Source organism: Antennarius striatus, chromosome 7, assembly GCF_040054535.1.
Source record: "Antennarius striatus isolate MH-2024 chromosome 7, ASM4005453v1, whole genome shotgun sequence".
Lineage (NCBI taxonomy): Eukaryota > Metazoa > Chordata > Actinopteri > Lophiiformes > Antennariidae > Antennarius > Antennarius striatus.
The window spans coordinates 3,597,048-3,618,701 of record NC_090782.1 but is presented as its reverse complement, the minus strand read 5'-3'; the positions used below and the strand labels follow the sequence as shown (position 1 = coordinate 3,618,701).

The 21,654-nt window shown below is 43.0% G+C and overlaps 1 protein-coding gene across 1 annotated transcript in view; it reads left to right on the top strand.

Annotated features, from left to right (window-relative positions):
* The first annotated feature begins 842 nt into the window (after positions 1–842).
* arhgap39 (Rho GTPase activating protein 39) overlaps positions 843–21,654 on the top strand; it is a 60,265-nt gene continuing 39,453 nt past the window's right edge. The window contains exons 1-2 of the mRNA XM_068319086.1: positions 843–926; positions 12,546–12,968. Coding sequence (XP_068175187.1) covers positions 916–926; positions 12,546–12,968 — 434 coding nt within the window. The 5' untranslated portion in view covers positions 843–915. The remainder of the gene's footprint in view (positions 927–12,545; positions 12,969–21,654) is intronic.

Below are 21,654 nucleotides of genomic sequence, written 5' to 3'. Positions count from 1 at the left end.
TCCCCAGTTGCAGTCGTCCTGGCCATTCTGCAGTGCTCATGCAGGTAACTGAAACCTGATAGGTCTGTTGGTGTTTGCGTTGTTGATTTTATTCTCTTTTGATAAAGTTTGTAGTCTTGGGGGAAGATCTCTGTTTCTGACCATCACTGGACCGTCAGTTGTGTCAGTTTTCAACATCTGTGGCCTGTTCGTGAACTTAGACGAGTCTAACAATTTTGTTATTTAATGTTTTCAGACTCTATTCTTAGTCTTCAGTTTGGAAGCAGCTACATTCGCACTGAGGAGGTTCAGAGAACCAACATCCTATTGTTGTGCAGGTGATGATGTTTGGTCCATCTGAGATACTTGCGTCTCAGCTGCCAATACTCAGTTGTACAGTATCAAAGTAGTTGCCTGAAACATCTGCATCAGTTTCCTCTGACTATTTTCTGCTCTTACTATTTGACAAATCATTTTTTTCCCAATAATCTCACATTCTTCTGAGGTCATTAATCTGTTGGACCTGTAGCACAGATATGTCCACATGTCATCATTTTATTAATTGTATTTTTTCTGACTGTGCAAGAGATAAGACGGCAGGAAGAATGTTTTTTTTACACTTTCCCTTATTTACTCACTTTGTCCAACAACAACCCCCCCCCCCCCCACACACACACACCAAAAAAAAATCAGTGCAGAGCTGTACTGAGAGCTCTTTCGCTCTCTTTTACTGTGAAAATCATGACCGGATGTAAGATGTTACTCGCTGTGGCAACCCATTTAAAAAAAGGGAACCGCCGAATAGACCTTTGTTTGGAGGATTTTATTGTGAAAATTATAACCGGACGTGAGAATCCCTGGCTGAAGGAGTGACTGCGGCGACATGGCAGATCGTGTAGGGTTAATTGTGAACGGATTTTAAGGAGCGCCGTGAAGATGGCAGAAAGGTGAGCCCACGAACACCCACGTTGTGTCTTCTCTGGTTGTTTTACAAGAATAGCTCCGGGCTAGCAGCCCAGCTCGGCTAACAGCGCATCGTTCGGTTGCCGTGCTGACGCGACCGTTAGCTCGGTTCACGCCTGGCTCACAGGTTCACTCTTCGGTGGATGAAAATACAATTACACGTAACTGCTTATTTTGAGAACATCGAGTGGGGTGTGGGTTGCTGGAATGGGCATTTTTCTCTGGTCACTTGTCAAGGTGGAAAGAACAGAAGAGGGAGGCTCTGTATGGCTGGATGATGATGGTGATGATGATGACGATGATGCTGCTGCTGCACCTGTCGTTGTGAACAGGCGTGTCTTTACATGAATGCATCTCCACAGAGGCCGAGTGACGGAAACCCACCCATTGACAAGTGAGCAGTGGGAGCTGATGCTTAGACAGGCACGGGATACCAAGCCTTCATTGAAGCCACCCTCATCCTCATGATAGATGGAGGCGCCTCCCATGAGAGGAAGCCCAAGTGGGAACCCCGTGCTGTCAGCCTTCCAGCACCGTCGCTATGTTTGTTTGTTTGTTTATTTATTTATTATTCATTCATTCATTCATTCACTTATACATTTAGCTATTAACAAGTTCCATGAGTTTCAAGAACTCTTCTCCCAGGGAGACAGAAAGAACACACATCACACAAAGGACCAGATAAGGCAGGGGTGTCAAACTCATTTCCACCGAGGGCCACATCAGCATAACTGCTGTCCTCAAAGGGCCAGATGTAATTTATAAATGTAACTAAATGTAACTAAATGTAACTTAGTGTAACACCTCCTTAATGTTAAGTAACTCTAAATTTTACTGGGTGGCGCAGTGGGTAGCGTTGTCGCCTCACAGCACAGTGGGTCCGGGTTCGAGTCCCGCTCTGTGCGGAGTTCGCATGCTCTGCTTGTGTCTGCGTGGGTTCTCTCCAGGTTCTCCAGCTTCCTCCCACCTCCAAAAGCATGCACTTCAGATTGATTGGCTGGTCCCAAATTGCCCGTAGGAGTGAGCCTGTGTGTGTGCATGGTTGCTCGTCTTTGTGTGTAGCTCCGCGGTGCACTGGTGTCGTGCCCGGAGTGTCCCCCACCTCACGCTCTATGTCAGCTGAGTTAGGCTCCAGCTCCCGGTGATCCGCTACTTCAGATGAAACTTTAGAAAATGAATGAAAATTTACTACTTATTCAAGTTACAAACATTACAGTTACACAGAAAAAACGTGTTCGTTTGTTTCTGTTATAACATGAATCTTTTTAATTTGTCAGGTTATTAAACCCACAGAACTCCATTAATCAAGGATCATTTTATCCAAGAGAATAAAGAAAAATAACATCAAAGACAAGTTAAGACATTAACTTTGTTAATGTTTTTCGTCAAAAATAAAATGGGCTGAATTACTGCATTGTGGGAAATGTAGTTTTGGTCAGAGCACACTTTTAACCTATTCATTTTTAGACACTGAACTTTTATGCTCTTGCGGGCCACATAAAATGATGTGGCGGGCCACATTTGGCCCCCGGGCCTTGAGTTTGACACATGTGAGATAAGGGAACAAACTACAGTCACTGTAGAACCAAACACTAAATCACACACAGGTAGACCGAGCTTAGACTGACGAACAGCTAAAGGGCATAAGCTAAAAAAAAGCGGCATTTTTCAGTCATGTTATTTAATTTCTTGTTAATTTAACGTTTTTTTTAAAGTATTAAAGGTGGAAGTGATTTTGGATTTAAGGTGGAAGGGATTCTGGATTTAAGGCAGCTTAAAGTTAATTCCAGACATTTGGTGCATATGATGAAAAGACTGTTTTACGAAGTTCTTCTCATGTTGTTGGTGTGTCTCTTCTTTTCCTTTCGGCTTTTCCCTCCAGGGGTTGCCACAGCAAATAAGTTGCCTCCATCTAACCCTGTCTTCTGCATCCTCTTCTCTCACACCAACTACCTTCATGTCCTCTTTTATTACATCCATAAACCTCCTCTTTGGTCTTTTTCTCGGCTTCCTGTCTGGCAGTTCAGAACTCAGCATCCTTCTACCAATATATTCACTATCTCTCCTCTGGACATGTTCAAACCATCTTACTCTGGCCTCTCTGACTTTATCTCCAAAACCTCTAACATGTCTCTGATGTACTCATTCCTCATCCTATCCATGTTGGTCACTTTCATAGAGAACCTCAGCATCTTCATCTCTGCTACCTCCAGCTCTGTCTGTCTCTCAGGGACACTGTCTAGACCAGTGGTTCTTAACTTTGTTGGAGGTGCCGAACCCTGCCGGTTTGATATGCTCACTCACCTAACCCTTCTTTAGTAAAAAATTTAAAAAAAATTCAAATTTAAGACATAAGTATATGTTTTACTGGTGTATTTAATGACTTGTGCATTAATGTCACCTTTTTCAAAGAACAAAACCAAGACAGTGCATGAACTCACATGAAATGACCTACCTCCAAATCAGTGTGACTTCTGCTGTTATTAATGAGAGACCAGTTCAGATATGCGTGGTTTCACCTTGGCAAGTGCTACTCTTATGTCATTTTCACAGCAAAGTCTGTTTCTGCTGTTTTCTAAGCAGCTTAAGGAAGTGTTCCTTTATTTTTGCCAGTGCGACACTAGGGTTGCTCAACTTGACATTGCAAATCATGCAGAACGCTGACTCCCATCACGTTCCGTTATACTGTACAAGCAAATTCACGTTGCACATATTCGTTCAACCACTTTCTTTTTTTGCTCAACATAGCTACTATGAATTAAAATATTAAGAAAGCCATCCGATGACGTACCATCATGACAACAATAAATCGACTACTGAGTGTGCAAAATCCCCTGTAGCACAAGTAGGCTAATCAATGTAGCGTGATCACCTGCAGCCAGTGATGGCTAAGAGGGGCGTGTCATCACGAATTGACATGATGTGTCAAACGTACACAGTGATTCGTGTATGTTCGGCAAAAACACGCGACACATCGTGTCAGGTGTTTTGTCTTGACCCCCGTCTCCGCCGAAACCCTGAGAATGACTCATCGAATCCCTAGGGTTCGATCGAACCCAGGTTAAGAACCACTGGTGTAGAGCAAACAACATTGCTGGTGTCGCCACTGTACACCCTTCCTTTCATTTTAGCTGGAACTCTTCTATAACACATCACACCTGACACTTTTCTTCACCTGTTCCATCCTTCCTGTACACACTTCTTCACCTCTTTTCCACACTCTGACTGTTGACCCTAAGTACTTAAAATCCTCCACCTTCTTAATGTCTTCTCCCTGTAAGCTCACTCTTCCACTTCGATCCCTCTTGTTCACACACATGTACTCTATCTTACTGCGGCTAACCTTCATTCCTCTCCTTTCCAGGACAAACCTCCACCTCTCTAGCTTCTCCTCCACCTGTTCCCTGCTCTCACTATAGATTACAGTGTCATCTGCAAACATCATAGTCCATGTAGATTCCTGTCTAACCTCGTCTGTCAGTCTCCATAGCAAACAAGAAGGGACTCAGAGCTGATCCCTGATGCAGTCGCACCTCCACCTTGAACTCCTCTGTCACACCTACAGCACACCTACAGTCCTCATACATGTCCTGCACCGCTCTAACATACACTTCTCTGCCACTCCAGACTTCCTCATACAATACCAGATTTCTTCTCTGGGCACTCTGTCATAAGCTTTCTCCATCCTCAAAGCAAATACTGTATCTGTAGTACACTTTTTGGCATAAAACTATACTGCTACTTACAAATGTTCACTTCTGCTCTTAGTCTATCTTCAACTATTTTTTCTCATAGCTTCATTGTATGGCTCATCAGCTTTATTCCTCTGTAGTTGCCACAACTCTGCATCTCCCTTGTTTTTAAAAATGGGCACCAGCACACTCCTCCATTCCTCAGGCATCTTCTCACTATTTAAGATCCTGTTGAACAACCCAGTCATAAACTCTACTCCCTTGTTTGGACTTTCTATCTGTACTTTCACCTTATGCTGCTTCTTTCTGTACTCCTGACTACTCTCCTCAGTCCTCTCAGTGTCCCACTTCCTCTTAGCTAACCTCTTTCTCTGTATACACTCCTGTACCTCCTCATTCCACCACCAAGTCTCCTTTTCTACTTTCCTTCCAGATGACACACCAAGTAGTCTCCTACCTGTCTCTAATGTGATCAACATTAGCTATAGTTGTCCAGTCATTTGGAAGCACCTCCTGACCACCCAGAGCCTGTCTTAACACCTTCTTAAAAGTCATGCAACACTCTTCCTTTTTCACCACCACCATTTTGTCCTCTGCTCTTCCTTTTTCAGCTTCCCCTCTTCATCTTCCTCACCACCAGAGTCATCCTACACATCACCATCCTATGCTACACAGTTTGGCCACATTCTCGCCTACCACTACTTTGCAGTCAGCTGATGCACTAACCACAACCATTTCGGGGGTTGGTTGAGAGTGAAACCCAACCACCACCTACTGCCTGAAAATTAGATTTTGAAACATTGTGAAACAGACAAAAGACACACCACGTGATACAAGGTGTGTCTCACCTATAATTCCTGTAGTTTGATGCTAAACTACATGCTAAACTACACCTCACGTTTCCATCTGGACTTGGAGGAAAAACAACCAAGCTTCATTTCTGTCAAAGAAGTGAAAACAAGACCAGTGAGTCAGCTATGGTAAATGTGGCTGATCTTTACAAAACATACTTGAAGAATGGATCTGTAACAAAGATTGAGTTGTAGTTACAGATCTGACAAGTAAATATAATCTTTACAAATAAATATATTTTTATGAGTATTAAAAAGTATTAAAAAGTCATTTAAAGAAATAAATCTAAATAAATCTAAAGTTATCTAAAGAAAAAGTTACATACATGAAGATGAATTGATAATCATTTTATCATTGAATCGTAGCCCTCTAAAAGAGCTGATCCCTGATCCAGTCCCACCTCCACCTTGAACTGTTCTGTCACACCTACAGCACATCTGTATTACAGTTCTCATACATGTTCTGCACTGCTCTAACATACTTCTCTGCCACTCCAGACTTCTTCATACAATACCATATTTCTTCTCTGGGCACCCTGTCATAAGCTTTCTCCAGATCTACAAAAACACAATGCGGCTTCGTTTGGCCTTCTCTGTACTCTATCAACATCCTCAGAGCAAATACTGCATCTGTAGTACTCTTTTTTGGCATGAAACCATACTGCTGCTCACAAATGTTCACTTCTGCCCTTAGTTTATCTTCAACTGCTTTTTCTCATAGCTTCATTGTATGGCTCATCAGCTTTATTCCTCTGTAGTTTCCCCAACTCTGCACATCTCCCTTGTTCTTAAAAATGGGCACCAGCACACTTCTCTCCCATTCCTCAGGCATCTTCTCACTATCTAAAATCCTGTTGTGCCTTTCAACTCTTCACCCTCTTCAACGCCCTCTTCAGTTCATCCTGACTAATCTTTTTTATTTCCTGGTCCATAACAGCCACCTTTTCTAGTCTTGGTTCTCTCTCATTTTCTTCGTTCATCAACTCTTCAAAGTACTCTTTCCATCTTCCCATCACACTACTGGTACCTGTCAATAGACTTCCATCCCTATCCTTAATCACCTTAACCTGCTGCACATCCTTCCCATCTCTGTCTCTCTGTCTTGCCAACCTACGTATAAATAAGTTTGGTGAGCACATCATTTGTTTCTTTTTTTTTTTTGTCTGCATGTATTCTCATAGTTTAACACCATAAAAAGGATCCACTTTTTATGAGATCAATGCTTGTTTTATTCTTGCCGCAAAATCTTTTATATATTTTATTGCATGCATGTGACCATCACCGGCCCTCTCTGGGAATTAAGTTGTCAATCTTTATTAGAGTTTCCTATCATGAGCCAGACAGGGAAGTGCTGCACCTTCGTGTGTTACCAGACAGAGAAAACACAAACAGGGTAGTGGCTAGACAGGCAGTGCTGTTAGAGTGTAAGAGACTTAAGCTGTCTCATTATTTCTAACTTACACTTTAATACCTAATGTTATAAAACACCAGATTTGTGGAGGTCCTGACAATATACAGTAGAATAGGCCACCAGAGAAAAACAGTGCAGAAGGAAGATAGAGGGCATGAGACTGTGATGTCTGAAGAGAGACTCATCAGATTCTGACGGTACCCAACAGTTCTCAACAATTGGACTTGACTCGAGCGCCACACCCCTGGTCACTACCGCCACGCGGCAAGTCAGCGGCTACGACCAACAACCAGCGACCCCTAACTGGCAGCCACAGACAAAATCAACAATCACCAAACGCCTGCCACCAAGCCCAGGACCCCAATAACCCCACCCAAGCTGAGCCGCAAGCCCAGACCAAGCAGCCAGTCGCCAACAGTAGTCCACAGTCATAGGCCAAAGGCTCCAAAGGGCCGAGTCTCACCAGAAGTGCCATCCTATGTAGAGTCACCACTATCTTCCCTGTTAATATGTTTCCCCGATCCCCAACGAGGAAGCTGTCTCCTTACCCTGTGCTAAAGTGCTACTCTGTATGGAATGTGGTCCATTAAAAGTCTGCAGGGAAGCTCAGCGCTGTCCAGACTCATCCAGATATCGCAGGGCCCCCTACCAAGTGTGAGTGTGTGTTGCATTAAAAGTGGAGAGTGAGGGGGGACAGGAGGTTTGCATATGGGGAGGATGCCCTACAGCACTGCAATCTGCCCCACAATACAGCCCACCGTTCCCACCCCCACCTGTTCCCTAAGCCCTAACTGGTGTCCTTTTATGTGCCTACAAGTAACTGTGTACAGTGAAGTGTGAGATGTGTGAGATGAACATTAGGAGGCAATGTGGTGTGGGCCCTGCCCGCATGGGCATGGACAGGGCTGTACGAGGGACGAGCATCACAGCCAGCAAATCAGCCTGAGCCCACAACCTGGCCCGGCCACGACCACAAGGGTCCCAACCCGGTCACAGGCGTCCAGCGATCATGAATGCCATTGACGACCACCGGCAACCAGTCAACCCACCCCCTGACAACAGCAACCTCGATACACACCATCATGTCACCACAGCGCGGAAGGAAGGCGACGGACAGCCCACCCCACTAGGCCCGGCCGCCTGGCCACGGAGGGCAATCCCAACGGCACCAAGGCCAGCCAGCAGCCCAAAGCCATCACACAATTCAGGGGTGGCAGCCGCCAAACAGCCAAGCCCTCCCCCATGACTCACTCCTAAACCAACCTCTGGCGCCACACTGCCCATCACCCAGCCCAGAACACCTGACCGGGCCGCCTGGCACCGCAGCACACACCCATCCACCACCACCAACTGACCACATACAGTCAACAGCCAGCAGCCAAGCCACTCTTACCGCACTGAGATACTTTGCAGTGCCACCAGTCAAACCAAAGTCCAAGCGTAGGCCAAACGAAACAGCCCCATTAGCCAAGTGAAGTGGCGAACCACCAACAGAGGCAACCCCAAGCCAGCCGTACCAGCCAGCAGTACGCCAGTGCCAGGAGCATCTGGCCGACCACCCACCACAAACAGCAACGAGGAGATCAAACCCACAGCACGCCCGAACCCCTCGCTGAAGCCCCCACCCCTGGCCCCCCCTGACCCCGACGCATAGTGATCTGCCAAGCCAACAACCAGGGTCTCAGCGACGGCAAAATCTGGGTCGCACGCCCACGCCCATCCTGGCCCCAAACTCAAGCATACGACGAATCGGTGGGCAAGAGCCCCTCCCCCAGTCCCTTTTTCTTGATGGTCCCATCTGCATCCGTTCTCTCTTACGGTCGAGTTGACGACATTCTTGGAGAATCTACAAAAGTCCTTCAGGCCACAGTTCTCGGCCCGTTAGGTGCTTCCCTCCAGACACCTGATGCACCACATTCCACACAGGGTAACACTTTAGCACAGGGTAAGGAGATCGGGGATCGGGGAAGCATATTTAAAGGGAGGGTAGTGGTGACTCCACGTTGAATGTCACTTCTGGTGGGGTTCGGTCCTTTGGGGCCCGAGGCCTACGTATGGTTGTGGACTGCCTTTGGGGACTGGCTGCTTGGTCTGGGCTCACGGCTCGGCTCGGGTGGGGTTATTGGGGTATAAGGTTCACTACTGTTCCTTTTTTTTTGCCATTTGTGGACAATGGCTCTCACTGAGGTTCACTGGAGTCCCAAAACCTTTTCCAGACTGGGTGACCTTAATTAATTTCTTTCTCATTTATTCCTCAGTTTCTTTACTTCTCAGCAAGATAAGATAAGATAAGACCTCTATTACTCCCACAGTGGGGAAATTCGTTATGTACACCTTTTTAAGATCTTTTGGTCTACTTCACTTGTCAGGCGGGTCCTCGTGATTTTATGACTGAGAAACAGTGTGGCAGTAATCAGGCGTGGGTGTGGCTAGAGAATTTTAACTCAGGAGTGATAAACTACAGTTAAGTTATGTTTTGGGGTGGTAATTACTTTTTTTACACAAGGCCATCCAAGTTTTTTTGCTCCCTTAATCAAAAAAACCCTCATTTTAAAAATCTATTTTGTGTTCATTTGTGTAAATTTGTTTGATGAATCTGAAACAATTAGGTGGGAGAAATATGCAAAAAAAATTAGAAATCAGGAACGGGGCAAAAACCTTTTTCACACCATTTTATGTGTGTGTTTATGTGTGTGTGTGTGTGTGTGTCTGTGTGTGTGTGTGTGTGTGTGTGTGTGTGTGTGTGTGTGTGTGTGTGTGTGTGGCTCATGTTAGCTAACACGTGTTACCTACCTAAATATATCGTAAACACACACATAAACACCACTATAACACGTAAACACACACACATAAACACCACTATATGTGTGTGTAAGTTTGTGTGTGTGTGTCTGTGTGTGTGTGGCTCCTGTTAGCTAACACGTGTTACTACCTAAATATATCGTTGTTAGCTAACAACAAAGTAGGCTAATCTGACATTCCACACATTTGACCAGTACATTGATCACACATTATAATGTATCAATAAAAAATATGTTTATAAATAGATAAATGACTTACACATGTGCTGCTGTGTAAAAATGACCACCTGGGTGGTGAGACTGCCGACACCAAGTATGTTGGTTGGACAGTGCATCAGAAGTGGATGATGACATCAAGTTTTAAGAATTCAAAGTTCATACAAGATTCTATAACAACTATTTGGCGTCATATTTGACCCCACTTGCAGAAGAGTGGGTCTGTGATACAAAAATTTCTTAAATTTAATTAAAACATTTTTGAAAATGCAAATGGCCTCACGTCACAAACATGTTTTATGAGGAATACCTGGAATATGAATATATTACAACTTTTCATTTTGAAGTTTTTGAAGAAAAACAAACCCTGGGGTCATTTTTAACCCCACCTGTGCATCTAAGGGTTAATATTGCTTTTTTGTACTGGAGCTCAAAGAAAAACAGCCATTCACTGTGCTAATCCCACAGTGAATTTATCTATTCTGCAACAAAATGAAATTGTAAACTGACTTCATAGATATTTAAAATAACTCTAGATATGGATGCTTCAGTTACTAGACCTAAATGAAGGTAAACAAAGTTTTAGATAGTCTCATATTGAAACACTATAAATCTCCACTCTGTTCCTAAAGCTTATTGTGTAATAGACTGACATTTTTTCCACTGGTATATTAATGTTAGTGAGGCATATTTAAATGAAGCAGAGTACTGCACAGTACTCCTCAATTTTCTCCTATTTTGCTGGTTTAAAACTGGACGAGAAAAAAGCACGTTGTTCTTTGTTAGGCCAAAGCATTTGATGTGTATACCATTAATGGTAGAGAGCCTGTGTATATTGGCACAGGTAGGATGTTTCATTTGTTAAACTGGGTCATTTGGAACACAAACACAACAACCAGTTATAGTCAATCAGTCCTACTTTTTGTGGTCCGGATCCCTCTATAACTAGCCTGTTCTGCTTCATTTGACAAGTATTCACTCTGACAGCTAATGAACCATTTCTTTCTTCTTTTTCTATCACTGTCAGAAGCGCAAAGTAACTAGCATTGATCATGGCTTCACCACAGCTCAAAGTTCTCCAGTGTTAGAAGTAGAGCTAATTCCCACAGAAATCTGTACAATGTGTTTAGAGGGTCTGGAATCACAAGAAGTTGACAAAGTATTTCCTCAGGTTAACACTTTTCCCTGGGATCATTCAGGACTGAACATGTAATTACTACAAAATCATGATCTCAATTCAGATGTGCGTGGAATCTAATTTCTAAACAATGCTGTTTCATCTGCCTTTATCTGTGTCCCTAGAAGCAGTGCATCATGATGGATTTTTGGGAAACGTGCAACATCTTAGTCAAGTCCTAAATAATGCCCTCTTGCAACTGTTTTTTCACATGTTGCACTACCTGCTATGAAAAATAAGCAGTGAGCAACAGTCCAAATAGAACAGCTGGAATGTGTAATTTTTTCAACAACAACTGATTTATGGCCCAGCTGGACCATACATGACTTTGACTGTGTATTTCATAGAAACTAATTTAAAGTCATTTAGCCTTCTGAGACCCAGAAATTAAAAAAAAGTGTTGCATTTTATTTTACCAGATTGTGTAGGATTGTTAAACAACAAATCACATTGGGGTTTTCTCAATCATGTTGTTCATTCATTCGTTCGTTCGTTCGTTCGTTCGTTCGTTCGTTCGTTCGTTCGTTCATTCGTCCATGTGTGTGTGGTTTTTTTTATTTTGCCCTTTGTTGTAGACAGCCATGTCTTCTTTCTTTTTTTGGGGGGGGGTATCACACACTTCAAGTGCCAATTTGGTAATGATACATATTTCTTATTCATTTCTTTCACAATTGATGAAATCAATTTAAATCATATTAAAAAACTCAAACTTCAGTGTCACAGAAGGAAACCAATAAAGAGAGCTTGCTTTAACTACTTTACACAAGCTTAAAAGTGAGTGCACAACAAGATGATTTGACTTTGCTGATGCCCACTCAGGAGAGCAATATGGGAGTGTCTGTCCTGTGAAAATGGCTTCTTGCATTTTTAGAACATCTGTTTTAACTGTACAGGAAGATGACATATGACATAAGCTCACTTGGCACATTTTTTCTTGCAAGAAACTTTAAGCTAGTTCTTCGGAGTAATGTTCCAGGCCATATGCAGTACACAAATGCTATTTTTGCTTCCCATCTTGATTTGTGAATTAATCCGGCAGCTTCTTTTCTTTTGTCAATGTTCATGGGTGCATTGAACACTTCAGTATTTCAATTTAAGAGTGAAAAATAGTGCCAAAGAATTTTCCTCTCTATTCTCAAATTAAAAAGGTGAAAGTGAAATGTTTCACCACATTTAACCGGGAACACTCTCCCCGTATCTCACCCTCGCCACACTCAGGTGGTCCCAATGATACCAACTAATTTGAGAATTGTAACTAAGAGCTCCGCAATGTGCTAATGACGTGTTGGAGTGTACTCTGTCTTCCATCTGTAGTCAGTTGGGATAGGCTCCAGCAACACCCATGACCCGCAAAGCAGAAAGCAGCTGTAGATGAGACAATTACAGTTATCTCATCTACAAGAAAATCGATGGATGGATTAGTTTAATAGTTGCCATTCTGGACTCTTTCTACAGGTTGGAGTGGGTGGAAATCATTGAACCACGCACGCGGGAGCGTATGTATGCCAACCTGCTCACTGGTGAGTGTGTGTGGGACCCTCCGCAGGGTGTTTGCATCAAGCGAACCGGTGACAACCAGTGGTGGGAGCTGTTTGATCCCAACACCTCACGCTTCTACTACTACAATGCCTCCACTCAGCGGACAGTGTGGCATCGGCCCCAAGGCTGCGACATCATCCCTTTGGCCAAGCTGCAGACTCTGAAGCAGCACACTGATGCCACCAACACTTGTCATCCATGTGGTGGAGCAGGAGGTAGCAGAGCATCAGTTGACAACAGCCCAGGACGTAACAGTGTGGTCAGTCGAGAGGGAAGCACTTCATCCTCCCTAGACCAAGAGTATTCTGAAAAACACAGCAGCAGAGATGAGGCCGACAGGTAAGACCTGAGATACATTTGAGCTACCGCTCCTGGGGCCTTGCTGTGTCCACACCTGTTGTTCATCGTCAGTAGTTTTTGAAGTACTTCAGTTTTAAGTTACTTTACTGCAAAATTTAGACAATATGTGTTTTGCTCAATACATTCTTCATTTTTAAGTCCCCTTACGTGTCACATAATTCTGAGCACAATACTGTACATGTTATATTCCATGACTGGTATGACAGGATCACTTGAAGAACTATTGACAGTAACTGGAATAGACAAAACTGTGAGGCATAAAGATCCAATGACTCATTAATCCAAATGATACCCTTACACATATATCTCCCACGCTGGTTATGGAAAACTTAAAATTGTCCAACGTACAAATGAACCCGAAGAGACCAAACAACGAGAAACACATGCAAGTGAACAGATCTTAGACAGCAACTACAGCATGTCCACTGACATTGCTTTTGACCAATGGCCCACTGGCCATATGAGGAAAGAGAAATTGGTTGGTGTGCTGAAAATGTACATCTTCTCCAACTGTGTTTGACTGCACTGAAGCAAAAACTATAAATAGCATGTAACCTATTGATGAAAAAACATTTTGTCCTCCATCCTGATGTGTACCACCCCCCCATTACCAGAAACTGTAGCAGGCTCTGGCTGGAGGTATTCAGGAAATAATTTAGTGGGCCTCCCCACTAGTGCTAATGTATAAAAAGCATGATACTTTCAGGTGGCTCAGTTCAATGAACCAGCAGGGATACACCCCAGTGACTACTCCAGTCAGACTTTCAGGCTACACTGCGTGCAAGCACCTATACAGCACAATGGATCTGACCTCTAACTTGTATAACATCCCAGTGGCAGAGGAGGATCAAGGAAGCACTTTGGTGACGGAGGCAAGACAAAAAATTTCCCTTCTATGGGCAGTAACAACCCATGGCACACAGTGGGCAGCCACCTGCTTTGACTGATAGTGCAGAAAGAGAGAGACTGATAGAGGTAGAAAGACAGAGAGACAATGATCAAGAGAAAGAGACAGGGACAGACAGGAGGAAAGTCAAAAAACAGAGAGAGGGAGCGAGAGTGAGAGAAAAACAACAACACAGAGCAGGAGAGAGAGGGACAGAAATACATGACAAAGAAAACAGAAGCAGACAGAACAGAATGCATTTAGAGTTTATCCAGTTATTCGTAATATGTGGATGGAGATTGTGATGATTTGAAAGCTACTATACAGGAGGTCCTAGAACTAAAACTACAGTTGCAATTGCTACCACTAATGGTAACAGTCGCAGGTCAGGGTTCTGCAGGTCCATAGACAGAAGGGCCTACAAACTGAGACAGATGGATGGAGAACTGAAGGAGAGACGGCAAACAAATGGAAAAGAAGTCAGTCACATGTATTGATGGAATTTCAATAAAAAGATGGAGAGGTATGGGGTTTCCTCGGCAGCCTACCTCTAAGACAGCTTAGCTATTGGGATGGATTAAGTATAGGCTTTTTTTTAATAAAGAAATGTCTGCAACCTGCAGACATTTTTTTTATAAATGTCTGCAACTTGCACTTCCGGCTCTCAACGGGAGCAGACGTCTTTCTTCTCTCTCCTGTTGTTGCTATCTCTCTAACTCATACCCAGACTGACTCTCACTTATTCTCTGCAAATTGACGAAACCAAAAGAAAAATCGGAGGATACTAAAGACCAGATGGTCTCTATGAAAGAATTAAAGAGTGAGTTAAAGAGCAACTTTGATAAGTTATGGAGTGACTTTGATAAAAAGTTGGAAGAAAAGCTAAAACCGGTGCTAGATGCCTTGGAAGAAATGAAGGATAAAATAAAGAAAATGCAGAAAGACATGGATGAAAAAGACTGAAAAATTGTTGTCTTGGAACAGGGACAACAAAGAATGGATGATTTGGAACAAAGCATTCGAGTAAATGATGTGATCATCACTGGAATCAAAATCAAGCCGAGGAATTACAGAAATGCTATGGCTAGCGCTGACATCGAATCTCTGGAGCAACAAGTGAGTTCTCAACTGAGGGACCTGGAGATAACTATAGATCCAGACCAGATTGAGACATGTTACCCATTACCATCTGGAGGTAGGAGACCACTTGCAGTGCTGATAAAATTCAACAATCGTAAACACAAGATTGCTCTTCTGAAACAAGGCTTTAAACTGAAAGGAAAAAATGTCTATATTAATGAGAATATCACTACAAAGAAGAATGGGCTGATCGACAACACTTGAACAAACAACTGCGGGATCTTCATCAAAACAAAGGGGCTTTCTCCGGACCAGATGAAAACAATGGTGATCAGGAGTGCAGAGGAGTTGGTGAAATATGAGCAATAAAGACAGACAAGAATTCTTACTACACCAAAGATCAGCACAACAGAGTCACTTCAATATTGGGAGCTCTACGATTTTGGACACGTCAAGTATTTCATGGAACAGTCGAAAAAATCAACATCATTGATGTCAGAAACATGGCTAATGAACAAAAAACAAAACAAAAAAAACAAACTAAAACAAAAAAAACTACAACATGTATTTGTGATAACATGGGATAACATTAACTTTGAGCACGTTGATATCTTTTGACAATATAATACCATGTGAAACTGTTAAAGTGTCTGCTACAAACTGGTTAATTCTTGTATAAACACTGTCTGCTGAAAGAGGTGAAGGTGATCATTATATTCTTGTGGAGAACACTGGCAAGGTCAACGTCTAGTTTTGACTATCCATGATGTTAACAAACCTTGTGTTCCTAGGAAGAATGTAAACATGACTATACTCTAGGGTAAAAGGCTAATATGTGGAAGTGGATAAGGGTATGAACATCTGTCAAAATTCAATGTATGAGCTGGTTGAAGACTTTTAATGTCTAAGTTTGTTGATTACATATTCTAATGAGAGAGATGTTTTGTTGATAATTTAGGGGACAGGAACCTTACAAGCCAATGGCTTCTACCCGTTAACCCTTTTTTTTTTTTCCGGATGTTGCTGATGGTGTTTCAGCACTGATGAAAGTGAAATATGATGTAATAACATGTCTGGAAAGAAGAAAAATGAACTGAAGAAATAAATAAATAAACCTGAGCTTGAAGATGTTGTCTTCCTCACAAAGCTAATCAGGGAGCTTATTCACCAATAAAGCAGCTTTAATGCTGAAAGCTTTGCCCCCGGTCTGCTTTTGAAAAAATTTTGGAACCATCAACAGACCAGCATATTGGGACCACAGATATCTAGTGAGGCAATATGGCACCAAGCTCTTTAAGGTATGATGGGGCCTGGCTGACAAGGGCTTTAAAAGTGAGAAGTACTTTAACTTTTCTTTAACAGGCAGCCAATACAGAGAAGCTAACACAGGAAATGTGATCCCCTAATCACATTTGTGTTTTGTTAGAACACGTGGTGCTTCATTCTGGATTGCTGAAGATATTTAACGGCAGGTCAGGAGGTGGTCCCCAGAAGTGGAGGAAACGCTGAGGGACTGCTTCCAGACCACCGACTGGGATGTCATTGTGGGCTCACATGGGGAGGACTTGAGGGGGCAGCCCAGTGTTTTACAGATTACAGATTCTGCTTCAGATACAGATACAGTTTACAGATTCTGTGTGGACACTGTGGCCCCTGTTAGGACAGTCAGGTGTTACCTCAACAACAAACCATGGGTAACCAAGGAAGTCAAGGCTGTCCTGAACAGGAAGAAGCGGGCGTTCAGGAGCAGGAACGAGGAGGAGATGAGGAAGACCCAGCAGGAAGTGAGACTCTGCCTGAGGGAGACCAAGGAGGCGTACGGGAGAAAGCTGGAGAAGCAGCTGGGGCGCAACCAGGTGCAGGACGTCTGGAATGAGATAAGAACCATCACCGGACACGGGAAAGGGCGCAGCATTGTGGAGAGGAATAGTGGACGAGCGAATAAACTAAGCAGTTCGGTTCAGCTCCCCCATCACTCCTGGCTACTCGTCCCAGGCCTCTCCCGGCCCTGCGGACCACTGCACTGATGCTCCCTCCTCCCTCCTGCTTCTTCTCCTTCCACCTCTGCCACTCCTCCCGAGCCCACTCCAAGACCTGCGAAGCTCAGTGGCCCTACCCAACCACTGGACTGCCAAAACTCGCCACGACCTCCTTCTCCCACCACAACCGAGACCGTCATCACTGCAGACCTGGTGATGACAACACTGTGTCCGTCCCTATAAGGCGGCTGGACTGGATAAGGTCTTCCCAAGACTCCTCCGAGCCTGTGCTTTGGAACTAGGGGACACCCTGCAGTGATTGTTCAACCTCAGGCTGCGGCTGGGGAGGGTCTCATCACTGTGGAAGACCTCCTGCATCGTCCCCGTACCCAAGTAAGGACGCCCTACTGAGCTCAACGACTACCGACCGGTCGCTCTTACCTCCCACGTAATGAAGATATAGAGCGACTGTTCCTGGAGCTCATGCGTCCACAGGTGCAGGGTGCGATGGACCCTCTCCAGTTTGCCTATCAGGCCAAGGTTGGGGTTGACGACGCTGTCTTATTACCTCCTCCACCGTGTGCTCTCCTACCTGGACGTCGGGGGCTTTGCCGTCAGGGTCCTCTTCTTTGAATTTTCGAGTGCCTTCAAAACCATCGTCAGTTTATCCTGCTCCTGCAGGATAAACTGACTTCCATGGCTGTGGACCCCTACCTCGTGAGCTGGATCATGGACTACCTAACAGATAGACCCCAGTAGGTTTGTAAGGGGGACTGTTTGTCTTCTATGGAGACCAGTAGCACGGGGGCGCCACAGGGGACCGTGCTCTCCCCCGTTCTCTTCACCCTCTACAAATTGGACTTCAAGCACAACTCGGATACATGCCACATACAGAAGTACTCCGATGGCACTGCGATTGTGGCATGTATCCGAGAGGGTGATGAGGGGGAGTACAGGGCATTGGTGGCTGACTTCGTGGAGTGGTGCTAACAGAACCAGCTCCAGCTCAACGTCTCCAAGACGAAGGAGATGGTGCTGGATTTCCGGCGGGCACGCCCCTCTCCACAGCCAGTGATCATTGAGGGCAGTGAGGTGGAGGTGGTAGGAAACTATAAGTACCTGTAAGTACCTGCTCCAAGAAGGAGCAGAACAGGATGTAGTTCCTGAGGAGACTGGCTTCCTTCAACATCTGTCCTAAGCTCCTTCTCATGTTATTTACAGTTGCTTATGAGGAAAGTGCTATATTAATCGTTGTACTGCTCTAGAAAAAGACTACAACAAATGTCGGAATAAGGAGAATTTAAGAACGAAGAACTAAAAGAAATTGCAATGAGGAATATATAAGAGAATAAAAATGTATACACAGGTATGTACAGTTTTTAGTGTCATTGCTTTCATTCGTCCTCCTCCTCACCTGTAGGGTTAGCGGTAATGTACAGTAGATAACGTAGTGACAGCGCTCAACAATCAATAGTTCAATATACTTCACAAATACCTCTCCGATAACATCCCATGTTTCATTAAACATTGTTAGCTTAGCTGCCTCGTATTGTTAGCCAGCAATCTGTCATTGTCCGTGATGATTGTCAGGAACCACAGCTTTAATGACTTCCTGTCTGTAATCATCTATTGTTGTCTCCACTGATTTTGTCCCATTTGCAAACACTGCGTGTTTTTCACTACAAATCATCAAATGTTTACCGGTCTGTCTCAGTTCTACCAGTCATCTAGTGTTTACACAATGTGCCACAAGTCACATTCAGCTGACTGAGAAAGTAGCTCCACACATAGTGCAGAAAAATTAACAGTTATGTCATGAAAAACAAAAGTGAAAAAATGAGAAAAATAAAAACAAAGCATTTTGGACCGGAAGTGATTTTATCAATATTCAATCAAAGATATTGAGGACAACAGATCAATGTGGAGCAAGACATTTCAAATACAGTACAGTTGAACATGTGGCAGCTGAATGACCTGAATTTAAAAAAGCATGATATATGACTTTTAAAGTATAGGTATATCTAATTTTTGAAATATTGTGAATGTATGCAGTCCCTGAAATGTCTTTTATGTTTGGAGGACAGGTCCTGATCAAAGATAACACCAAGTTCTTGAAAGTGGTACCAGAGGTCAATGCAACACCATCTCGGTCAACTATGTCACTAGAACTAACATTTCCAAGATGTTTTGGGCCAACAACCATAATTTCAGTGTTATTGAAATTTAAAGGAATGTCTTGGTCATCCAGCATTTTAAAGGGACAGGAAACTCATTAGAATGTAATACTGTATATATTTTGTTTATCATTATGAAAAAAAAAAATCCTGATGTCATCCCTGGTGTCAGGACACCTTAAAATCAGGATGCCTTAAAAGCTGCAGCAGCACTGTCACATGGGGCCAGGCGTCATCGACGACACCCGTTGCTTTTGCTATTAGTCAGGGTAGCCATTACAACACAATACGATCAATGAAGCAATACATCTGATAAAATCATTGTTACCTGTCAGGTGAATGGATGTTCCAACACAACAGGAGTTAGACACAAAGATAAAAATGTATCTTTCTTTAAAATACCTTCTGGAAAGATTGGACAGCAATGCAAAGCAAGAATAAACAGGATCACAATGGCCAAAGATCCAAGGTTCTGCCATGAGCACTCACCCCGGATGATTTTGAAAGAGATTTGAAGGTAACATTATTTTCGGAGAACCCATAGCATTTATCCTGAATTCCCAAGGTTTACTGGGTAATTAATTAATGTCTGGAGCTACTGAAAGTATTGCATAAATGTTTTTATGACCAGATTATCATGCAATTACGGCACTCGCGAAAAGTAAACAACGATTGATTGGATTTGTTTCCCTAAGGGCTTGTTACTAATTTACAACAATTACCTCAGATTTTGGGGCTTATCTCCATTGATTGGTATCATATAGGAGTTTGTATAGATTGCAGTTACAATGTAGCTATAACATCGGGTCGTAATTATAGGCGACAATTGCACCCCCAGCTGGGTTCAAAGGGAACTCCTCTTCCGTATCTGATGACGATGACATGATTTGAGATGATTTTGTGATAAAAAAATGTGATTATGTTGGCTTGTTATGTTGTCACTTGCTGTATATTTATATAATGACGCTGATATGGATTCACCCCGATGTCTACAATTCACTTTCTCTGTCATGGAGCGCATTGTAACTTATGATATATTTTGTTTGGCCATGGTCCCCATTGATTATAAAAAAATAGTAATGCCACCAAACTGTTTGTTTAATTATGTACTTCAAATAATACCCTGGGTTAATTTTGACTTTCCTGTCCCTTTAAAGTCCTCTATAAAGTCCAACTAAATGGCTGGTTTTGTTTGGATGAACAGACAGATATAGCTGCCTGTCATCTGCATAGTTGTGGATATTTGTAGTGTTTCATTATAATGTTACCTAATGGAAGCATAAAGTGTGAATAAAATAGGTCCAAGCAAGTTTCCAGACCTAACTTTTATGTATGTAGAAGATTTATCATGAACACGTAAAAAAACTGAGGTCAGAGAAATATGACTTAAACCAGTTCAGTGCAGATCTTCTAATGCCAACTGAATGTTCCAGCCTCTGTAACAGAATCTGATGATCAATTTGGTCAAAGGATCTACTGAAATCTAATAAGAACAACAGATAATACAGTTATCAGATGCTACTGAAAGGTCATTTGTGACTAACTAGTGCTGCGTCTGCTATACGAGATCTGAATCCTGATTGGAAATCCTCAAATATATTATTGTCTTGTAAAACCTCATATAGGTGACAGATATAGAAGTATCAATATGGGCCTGTAATGAGCTAACAGATCAGGATCTCAGTGTAGAAACAATTGAGGTAATTGCAAAGAAATCACAACCTTTGGTTTTTAACTTTGAAATGTGTGAGAGAAATTCATCCCCTTGTTAAAATGTCACTTTTACAGCATGGACTGATACCCTCTTCCCCATTTCAAGCCTAAGCTCTATACCAGTGAGCTGGATTTGGTGCCACAGATTGCTCCCTATACATTTATACTGCGACACATACCTGACACCAAGACCAAAATCCCTGATTGCTTCAGGGGAGACCTTTTTAGAACGGTTACAAAGCCACATTGTCATCATAGGGCTATACAGGCTAAAAAATATCAATGTGGTGTGAAGCATCAGGTAGACCCCATCTAGTGTTGTGACACTTTTGCTGTCAAGCTTATTTTGGATAAATCCATCAACTAATTTTTATATGTATAGCCCCAAATCACAAAATACGGTTGTCTCAGGGGGCTGTACAATCTGTGCATAGAGAACATCTTTTGTCCTTATCCTTGATTTGGGTGAGAAAAAAACTCCCAAAAGGGAAAAATGGAAGAAACCTCAGGAAGGGCTCCCTCTTCCAGGATGGATAGGCATGCAATATATTCCATGAGGACAGAGAAGTTTAAAAATTCATATGCATTATATGAATTGTAAAATTAGACAAGGTGGTGATGACCCAGACAGCCGATGTTGGAACAGTGTAGTCAGCATCAAAACCAGAAAAGGAAACTAGCTGAAATGATGGAGAGACAGAGCTCAGAGGAATGAGACAGGGGAGACAAAACATGGGATTATTAAAGTCAGACGAGTCAAATCAGTGTGCTACAGAGATGGACTGTGACCAACATTCTGTAGCTCAAGCTACAAAGACTGTAACCAATGACAG